The 10,591-nt window shown below is 39.4% G+C and overlaps 1 protein-coding gene across 1 annotated transcript in view; it reads right to left on the bottom strand.

The window, feature by feature from the left end:
* Positions 1–10,591, bottom strand: part of LOC143280204 (sterol carrier protein 2-like) — a 35,438-nt gene that overhangs the window by 20,778 nt on the left and 4,069 nt on the right. Inside the window, exons 3-9 of the mRNA XM_076584823.1 lie at positions 10,205–10,276; positions 6,741–6,805; positions 4,552–4,615; positions 3,620–3,684; positions 2,745–2,871; positions 1,812–1,875; positions 998–1,084 (exon numbers count right to left, since the gene is read on the bottom strand). Of these exons, the coding sequence (XP_076440938.1) occupies positions 998–1,084; positions 1,812–1,875; positions 2,745–2,871; positions 3,620–3,684; positions 4,552–4,615; positions 6,741–6,805; positions 10,205–10,276 (544 nt within the window). The remainder of the gene's footprint in view (positions 1–997; positions 1,085–1,811; positions 1,876–2,744; positions 2,872–3,619; positions 3,685–4,551; positions 4,616–6,740; positions 6,806–10,204; positions 10,277–10,591) is intronic.

The raw sequence follows: 10,591 nt of genomic DNA, 5'->3' as shown, positions 1-10,591 counted from the left end.
TGTGTGTGTGTGTTTGTGTGTGTGTGTGTGTGTGTGTATGTATGTGTGTGTGGTTGTTGTTGTTGTTTTGCTGTTGTTTTAACTTATTTATTTACTTTTGTTTCTATTTATTTATTTATCTATTTATCATTTTTTATTTATTTATTTATTTATTTATTTCAATTTTTATTTTTTCAATTATATATGTGTGTGTGTGTGTATGTCCATGTATGTATGCATATGTGTACATATATATATATATATTTATTTTTTTTTAATTCTTTTATCTATTTATTTATTTAATTATTATCTTCTTTTTTTTTCACTTATTATTTTACTTCCTTGTTAATATGTCCCTAACACTAACAGTCTCTTCCACCCCCTTCCCCCACTCCTGCCCTCTCACCCCCTGCCCATCTTCCCTCACCCTTCCCTTTCAGAACCCTTTCTTTCCCTCATACATTCACACTGACAGTTCTACTCACCCTGCTTTGTGTCCTTTCCTGTGACTTCTCATCACTTTCCTTTCCTGAACTTTACTCTCTCTCCCTCTCTGTCTGTAACTTTCTGTCTGTCACTCACTCATTTCATTTGCCTGAAGAAGAGCTTGTGGCTCGACACATCGCCTCTTTTATCCCAAGTAAGTCGACTTTTACCAAGATTTTTTTTAGTCTACCTCCCCCAGTCAATGGCTATGTGAAGACTTCTCTGTCATCCCCAGGAGTATCAACCCAGTCAATGGCTATGTGAAGCAGAGCAATAGAACCAAGCCTGTTTTCATATTTGCTAAAAACAGATCTGCACAGTCATGAGCTCCATCACTATACAACAACAACAAGACAGCTATTCAAATAAATCCTATCCTACATGTTTACATATAGCAGTTATTTCAATATTTAATATTCACTCCCAGGATAAACATAGGTTTTTTTCTTGGTAACCATTCATAAAATTGTTTAAATCGCACACTAAACTTAACATGAAAAAAAAGCTTTTTTTTTTTAAAGAGACATCTCACCAGCACTGCAATTTGGTCAGAGGGTCGAAGACGGTTGCAGAGCGCTGAATCTCTTCCAGGCTGTACTCCTTTTGGAACTGGGAGTACCTGGGAGTCACACAAACAGAAATGTCTAGCACTGAATTTCCAAAAGGTGCAGATAATCACATAATTTATGCTTGAGCGACCACATTTTCCAACTCTACCAATATTAAAGGTTTGAGTTCAATCAATACTGCTGCGAAGCTCTTGCCTGAAGTAAAAGGCAAACAAAAATAAATCATCCTCTTCTGTTAGTCTCATCATTTTCCCACACAACTAATACTACCCTCAGTAACGTATAAAAAGGAGACTGGAGGACAGGAGAATGAGAATACAGAGAAAATGAGAGAGAGGGAAAGCGCACATGAGAGAAAGAGAGTCTGAGAGAGCAAGTAGGAGAGGGAGAGAAAGTGGTGAGAAAGAGACAGACAGACAGACAACAGAAAGAGGGTGGAAAGAGAAAAAAGAAAGATAAGGCACAAAGAAACAAGCCCCCCCCCCACCCACCCCAAAAAAGAACATAAATTAAAAAATGTAGAGCAAAAACCTACTCTGATAACTAAATTAAAAAGTAAATTACAATCTAAAACATGCTAAGGGCAACAGAAACAAAAATGTTCCAAAGATATATTGAGCAAAACTACACACACACACACACACACACACACACACACACACACACACACAGTTCATGGTCTGCTGTCCATGGGCTTAAAATGGATGGGGGAAAAAACTGTGTCTTAAGGTATTCTGACCAACAATACACAAGTCATCATCAGACAAGAGAACTCACGGGTTGTTGGTGGAATGTTTGTGGTTCTTGTAGGCAATCTTGGCCAGGTGCTCTTTAGTGGTGCCTGCACAGCAACACTGTCAGTGAAAACACACACACACCCTTCATGTTTTTCTTGAATTGTATCAGGTTTTTCTCACTCCTGGTTGTATGCAGATACACACTGACTGACTATAATAGTGTTTAATTTTATCATGCATGTTATGTCTTGACTGATAACAGAATGCTTATCTTGTTAACTAATTTACTGAGCAACACCCAAATATGTGCATGAACACTTAAACGGTTTAAAGCATGAACACTTAAAAGGTTAAAAATTAAACGCCAGGCCATAATGTATCCCAGATATGACATCACCTTCTACAATAACTAGAGGAGCACAATTTATTTGTCTGTTTTAGTTGTACATACACTCTAAATACTGAATAGTTTTCAAGGAAAAACATTAAAAAGAAAGGCGCTTGATCAGAACATTTATTATTATTGTTCTAATATAAGGGAAAAGTGAACTGAATACAGCAAGAACAACAGCTACAAAACCAAAATGAAACACACAAACACCCATCTCTTCTACATTTACCTCTAGATCACATGGTCTTCAAATGCAGTTTGGTTTTCTGCATGCACTGTATATCAACTACTATATAAAGAAAGTTTATGAGTGGCAGGTCTCTACTGGAAAAATCACTCTGAATACATTTACGATATTCTAGCCTAGGTCAAAGGTACATACATATGTGTACGTGTGTGTGTGTGTGTGTATGCGTGCGCACAATTCATGCATGCAAGCTGTGCCTTGCTCAAAGTGACCACAAAACAGGGTGAGCCAATGCGAGTGGTAAAATCTGCACAAGAAAAGGACCACTTCAAGCCAATCAAAGCCAACATGAAAGCAACCCGTCACATTCACAACCAGGTGAAACGAACACTCACCATATTTTTCCATGTGTTCCTTGGCAGCGTTGCCAAAGAGCTGAGCAGTGACGGGGCTGGGTTCGAACCCACGAAGGTTGGCCATCACCTCCACATGCTTGTCCATGGGGTTGGTTCTGTCATTGTACTGTTCACCAACCAAATGTAAATCATCATCACTAAACAAGTTACATCTCATATCTGATGTCTTCCCACCTTCCTGAAAATGTACCAAACACATTTCATTTTCTTCCTTCAACCTGGTCCTTATCTGTCATTACGTTACAACAATGGTAGTCTGTCAAAGTATTCTTACATATCTTCTTATTTTGTTTTTGTTTATTTCAGTACCTATTAATGTGTGCATCAAAATAACATTATTTCATTCACAATCTTTAGTTTGCATGTGAACGTTTGTCATTGTCATGGTGTGAACTTTTCCAGGGGAAGTAAATTATGTTGTCTTGAAACTGTCAGGGGAAATAACTACGTTCTTCTTCTGAGCTCAATATAAGAATTTGTGTATTTGTCCTTTAATATTTCTTAAATAGTCTAACTTTTATAAAGGTGATGAATAATCTTAGAACATGATAGACATATACTGTATGGGTAAAACAGTAGTAAAAATAATCAAATCATATATTAACTTCTTCTTTTTTTTTCACCCTTTTTTTTCAGTTTATTGTATTCTAAACCATACATTCATAGGGTTAATTCCAAGATTGATTTTGAAGCAGCGAATTTTCATGTTTTTCTTAAATTATACACACATACACACCTAACAGATCACACCCATTTTTTTTCTGTGTAAAAAAACAACTAAAATTCCCAAACACATCTGCATCCACTCCATTTCTATAATAATATGAAAATCCAGTTTCTGGATAACCAATTACCTTTCCTTTCAAAGGTCCTCTCTCCATTTTCTCAAATCCAATGGCCATCACACAGTCCACCATCCCTGTTAAACATGTTCAACAATGATGCTACTTTTGTAAAGAAAAAGGAAATTTTCTATCTAAAATTACGTTTAACTAACATACTTACCGTGACCCACGAGTGCAGACTCCGGCAGGGGTCTGACATTCCTGTCCTGTGCAAACTACTATCCGCCTATGCGGAGAAAACGAAAGTAGCTACGGCCGATAACCTCCCGGAAGTGGGTAACCTCCCCTTTGCCCCCCTGATTAGCGCCCTCTTTTTACGGATAAAAGTTTATTTAGAAGAAATAGGAGGAGTGAGAGGAATAGGGTGTGGATGTCTGGAAAGGCAGAGAGAGACAGAGACAGACAAATAGACAGAAAAACAGAAGACCTGATCTGTCACTCTGTGGATTACCACGTGGTCAAACGGCACGCCGGCCCCCACCCGGTTTTTTTTGTTTGTTTTTTTTGGGGTTTGTTTTTTAATACAAAACTGATCCATAGCTTTTATCAGTCAGTTATTCTGCTGAAGCCATAATGTCCTTACCCAAGTTTTACAACAAAGCAACCAAGCAATTGAAATTTTCACACAGAATTAATACCTGTAAACTGATGAGCAACTCTGAAACAAATTATTAATAGTTTGTTTTACTAACTACAGTTGATTTATGAAACAAAAAAACATTTCTGGAAACAGTATACTGATACAGATTCTTTTGTTAAAAACTGCTTGAACTGTGCTCTGATTAAGTGGATATCAAAAGCAGTATAAAAGTTGTCATCAACGTAAGCTGCTAGCGGATGGATGCACTGGCCAATATGATGCGAGATGTGAAGACATATTTGAATTTGTGTAACTGTGTATGTGCGCGCATGTGTGTAAGCAAGATAAGGCACAAACTCACCCCCTTCCACCAACTGTTTGGCCATGAACAAAGCTGTGGACCCAGAACAGCAGGCATTGTTCACCTGTACAATACACACAGCAAGTCTCTGTCGGTCATTCTCCACACCATTATTTTCAACTGCCATCACTTTGAAAGGAGAAGACTGGATGATACTTATGATTATTTGAAAATGCCGTTAAGAGGCGAACACAATAACATTGGTACACAGACCACACACATGTGCAAGCACACACACACACAGAAATCAAGTACAATCACACACATAAAATCAAACAAATAAACAGTCGCAAACACGCTCACTCATTCCAGCTTGCCTTCTTGGCTAAGGGAAAGTTTTATTGTTTGTGCTGTTATTTTGATGACTTTTGTCATTTGTATCGGACAACATTTATTATCTGCAGTGATATTTTAAAAACTAGTTTATTATTCACATTGTAATAATTAATAGCAAAGCCTGTACTTGTATACAGACTACTTCACAAATCACATTGTAGATAGTAATACCAGTATTGGTATACGGACTACTACTCAGTGTAAACAGGAATGCCAGCACTGGTATTCTGACTTCTTTACTGCCCACATTGTGAATCAGAGTGTCAGTAAGGGTAATCTGACTACTTATTTACTCACACTGTAAACAGGAATGCCGGTAAGGATATTCTGACTACATTCCCACTCACACTGTAAACAGGAGTGCCTCTTACAATGTCTAATTATTGTAAACAGTAATACCAGTACAGGTATTCTTCAGTGTTTACAGTAATACCATTATGGTTATTATGAATATTTACTTCTCATGAAAACAGTAATGCCAGTACAGGTATACTGACCACTGTTTAAATTGTAAACAGACATGCCAGTACAGGAATTCTGACTTCTTTTCTGCTCATATTGTTTACGGTAATAACTGCATGGGTGTTCTACTTTTCTACTCACATTGTAAACAGGAATGCCAGTGCGGGTATTCTGACCATTTTACCACTCACACTGTAAACAGGAATGCCAGTGCGGGTATTCTGACCATTTTACCACTCACACTGTAAACAGGAATGCCAGTGCAGGTATTCTGACCATTTTACCACTCACACTGTAAACAGGAATGCCAGTGCGGGTATTCTGACCATTTTACCACTCACACTGTAAACAGGAATGCCAGTGCGGGTATTCTGACCATTTTACCACTCACACTGTAAACAGGAATGCCAGTGCGGGTATTCTGACCATTTTACCACTCACACTGTAAACAGGAATGCCAGTGCGGGTATTCTGACCATTTTACCACTCACACTGTAAACAGGAATGCCAGTGCGGGCATTCTGACCATTTTACCACTCACACTGTAAACAGGAATGCCAGTGCGGGTATTCTGACCATTTTACCGCTCACACTGTAAAGAGGAATGCCAGTGCGGATATTCTGACCATTTTACCGCTCACATTGTAAAGAGGAATGCCAGTGCGGGTATTCTGACCATTTTACCGCTCACATTGTAAAGAGGAATGCCAGTGCGGGTATTCTGACCATTTTACCGCTCACACTGTAAAGAGGAATGCCAGTGCGGGTATTCTGACCATTTTACCGCTCACACTGTAAAGAGGAATGCCAGTGCGGGTATTCTGACCATTTTACCGCTCACATTGTAAAGAGGAATGCCAGTGCGGGTATTCTGACCATTTTACCGCTCACACTGTAAACAGGAATGCCAGTGCGGGTATTCTGACCATTTTACCACTCACACTGTAAACAGGAATGCCAGTGCGGGTATTCTGACCATTTTACCGCTCACATTGTAAACAGGAATGCCAGTGCGGGTATTCTGACCATTTTACCGCTCACATTGTAAACAGGAATGCCAGTGCGGGTATTCTGACCATTTTACCGCTCACATTGTAAAGAGGAATGCCAGTGCGGGTATTCTGACCATTTTACCGCTCACATTGTAAACAGGAATGCCAGTGCGGGTATTCTGACCATTTTACCACTCACACTGTAAACAGGAATGCCAGTGCGGGTATTCTGACCATTTTACCACTCACATTGTAAACAGGAATGCCAGTGCGGGTATTCTGACCATTTTACCACTCACATTGTAAACAGGAATGCCAGTGCGGGTATTCTGACCATTTTACCACTCACATTGTAAACAGGAATGCCAGTGCGGGTATTCTGACCATTTTACCACTCACATTGTAAATAGGAATGCCAGTCATCCCAAGCTGGTACAATGCCCTCTGACCACAGGTGGTGTCACCTGTGTGGAAAACAGATTCAAATATCAACGTGACAGCTGATAACATCACTGCTGCTGTGGTTAATATTACATTCAGCACAGTAAACCTCACAGAAATAAAATTTCTTGCTGTATGTGATGCTTCAGATCCTAGCAAATAAAATGGCATTGTACATTCATTTGTACTGATTTGTATGTTCGATGGCTGTAATCCAGCACCACTGTTGGGAAACAAAGAACATCAGGTGTGTTCTTCTAATATAATAAGAATAAGAATAACTTTATAATTTATTATCTCCAACTGGAGAAATTTGGTCAGGTGCATTATCACAACATAGACAAGTAAACAACATGGGGACCATAACTGTAAAAGTCAACAACAGCTTTTACGAATATTACGAAGACACACATGTAAAAAATATCACATACACTCTTTCATACATACATCCACACACTGCAGGTAATAACTGGTATTCTTAATGTAAAAGCAGAAAGAATTAAGAAACATTATTTTGAATATAATTATAAGCATAGCCTAGTGTATTGCACATTGATTATAAAAGACAGATAAGAATAAAGATAAACTGCGGAAAACCACAACCAGATAATCAGCACATACCCGCACCCACCCAACCCCCACACACGGTTTACTTGATTAAACAAGAGTAATAAACATATGTTATCAAATAAAAGCATTTCACATATTCACTTTTAAAACATTGCAATAATTTACAGTTATGCCCCCCTCCTGCCCGCTTTCCCGTATTTTGGCCCCAGTTCTCTTTAAAAAAAAAAAATTAAAAAAAGAAGTTAAACTCAAGTTGTGCATTTGCTGCTGTTGTTTTATATCCAAAAAAAATGTTTTGAATGCATTCAGTAATTTATTTTAATTAATAGTTTTTGTTTTTGTTGACAGGGCAAAGTCAAAGTTCTACTCTTCCAAAATACTTGCATGCACCACAGCCAAACACCTTTTCAACGCTACGAACAATCTACTAGGTAAAATGAAAAACACTCCTCTCCCTACAACATTTTCGGCGCAGGAACTCCCTCAAAAGTTTTCTGACTTCTTCACCGGCAAAATATCATGCATTCGTGAGAAGCTTGACTCTGTTGTGTCTCCTTCTTCACCCGTTCAAGAACGCGTGTACAGTGGTCCTGTTTTACATTGTTTCCAACCGGTTACTGAAGATTTTGTGAAGAAAGTGTGTCTGAGCGCTTGTCCGAAATCCTGTGAGCTTGACCCTGTCCCGTCTTCTTCGTTGGTTGAATGTATTGATGTTCTACTGCCACATATTACTCATGTCATCAATTCTTCCTTGCTGTCTGGTTGTTTCCCTGAAAGCTTCAAGTCTGCTATTGTACGTCCACTCATCAAGAAACCATCTTTGGATCATAATTGTTTGAAAAATTATCGACCTGTCTCTAATCTGTCATTTTTATCAAAACTGCTAGAAAAGATCATATTGTCTCAGCTCTTAGCTCATCTGGAGCAGAATGGCTTACTTAATTCCCACCAGTCAGCTTATAGACGTGGTCATAGTTGCGAAACAGCCCTTCTTAGAATAGTGAATGATTTGCTTTCGGGATTTGATGAGGATAAGATATCTGTTCTCGCTCTCTTAGATTTGTCAGCAGCTTTTGACACTATCGACCACTCTATCCTCTTGAACAGACTTAAAACTTCCTTTGGTATTCGTGACACTGCACTAGCATGGATCACGTCTTACCTGTCAGATCGTACACAGAAAGTGTGTGTAAATGGTACATACTCTAGAGTATCTGCCTTGAAATATGGTGTCCCACAAGGGTCCGTCCTAGGTCCTGTTCTTTTCGTGCTGTATGCGGCTCCTGTGTCGGATGTCATCAGTCATCATGCGATGTCGCATGAGAGCTTTGCTGATGACACACAACTTTATCAGTCGGCTTCCATAGCTGAATTTGATGCACTGGTGACTCAAACACAGGAGTGCATTGCTGGCCTAAAGGACTGGATGACTCTCAACAAGCTGCAATTAAATGATGACAAGACTGAATTGATGATAACCTGTCCAAAGAAGTTTCGTCAACATCCTTCCTTTCCTGACTCTGTTCTGATCAATAGCACACCTGTTTCACTTTCTCCCTCTGTTCGCCGTCTTGGTGTAATCCTGGACCAGTCTCTTTCCTTCCAACAGCACATTTCGAATATCTGTAAAGTTGCCTATTTGGAACTGCGTAGAATCAGCTCTATCCGCCACTATCTCTCAACCGATGCAACCAAGACACTTGTATGCTCTCTGGTTCTCTCAAGATTGGATTACTGCAACTCTCTTTTGGCCGGCCTTCCCAAATACCTGTTAGACAGACTCCAACGAATTCAGAATAACGCTGCCAGACTCATTTGCAGAGCTTCTAAATTTGACCATGTTTCTCCTCTCCTTCAGTCTCTCCACTGGTTGCCTGTTTCTGATCGAATAGACTATAAGCTATCCACTCTGACCTTTTCTGCAGTCAACGGATCTGGCCCCAAGTATCTTTCTGAACTCATCCATATCTATACCCCGTCTCGCCAGCTCCGTTCTTCCTCTGATACTCGACTTCTCAGGATACCTCACGTCAGAAGTAAGACCTATGGACACAGATCGTTTTCTTTTCAATCGCCAAAGACGTGGAACAAGCTCCCTAATAACCTCCGTCATTCTGATTCCCTCGCATCTTTTAAATCTCGTCTCAAAACTCACCTTTTCCCTCAGCAATAAGTTCAATTGTGGCAGGTCCACAACTACATGCATGTATATGAATGTGTATTGTGTGTGTGCGTGTTTATGTAAGTTTGTGCCTGCCTATGTGTGCGTATGTGTTAGGGTAGCTGTTAGATACACATGTATGTTAAAATGTATGTATGCAGTGTGTGTGTGTGCGTGCGTGCGTGCGTGTGTGTGTGCGCGTGCGTGCGTGCGTGTGTGTGTGTGTGTGTGTGTGTGGTCACATTTTGGTGTGTGTATGTAACATAGATATAATGTTTTATGTTATCAAAAGCGTTTTTGTAAAGCACCTAGAGCAGATTTCTGGATAGTGTGCTATATAAGTATCCATTATTATTATTATTATTATAAGTTTAGAAAACAAAAGATGTCTGATATAAAATGATGCTGGACACAATTGGAAAAAAAGAAGAAAAAAAAGAGATCAGCTGGCTGTGGAACAGGTGGTGAGGTACAGATAGAGGCCCTGCAAGGGGGAGAATATAAAATGACACACACGCATAATAAATATCATGTAAACTAACACCAACCCATCCTTTTACCATCCACCCACTCTTCCCCACTCCCTCACCTCCCCCTTACACCCCCCAAATTGGCTGAAAAAGAAAGCAGGTAAGGATTCATCTATTCATTCAAAGATCTGAGCTTACAGACTCTCTCCTGGTTGACTTACCGTAGACATATCCACAGCAGGCTTGTTCAACTTTGTCGTATGACAGCCCAGCATCCTGCAGAGCCTTTGTTCCTAAAATCATAAACACTCTGTCATGCTATCAAAACATCACAATGAACATTTGTTCACAAGTTCCTACAGCACACTGCGTATTGCTGTACTACTTGGCACTTTCCAGTCTGGCCTTAAAACCTACTTCCTAAACAGCTCCACCATTCCTTTTACATCCAATAGTTTCTCCAGCCTTGTATTCATTGTTTAGTCTTCCCTTTCATCTTTTTGTTTCAGAGTTGTGCAATGTGTGTGAAAGTTAGGTGTGAAAAGCTTTGATTTGGTTCTACATGATTTAGTGCTATATGAATACATTCATCATATTGGTATCATTTA

This window comes from Babylonia areolata, chromosome 3 (assembly GCF_041734735.1).
Source record: "Babylonia areolata isolate BAREFJ2019XMU chromosome 3, ASM4173473v1, whole genome shotgun sequence".
NCBI lineage: Eukaryota > Metazoa > Mollusca > Gastropoda > Neogastropoda > Buccinidae > Babylonia > Babylonia areolata.
This window is presented reverse-complemented; position numbering and strand designations above follow the sequence as displayed.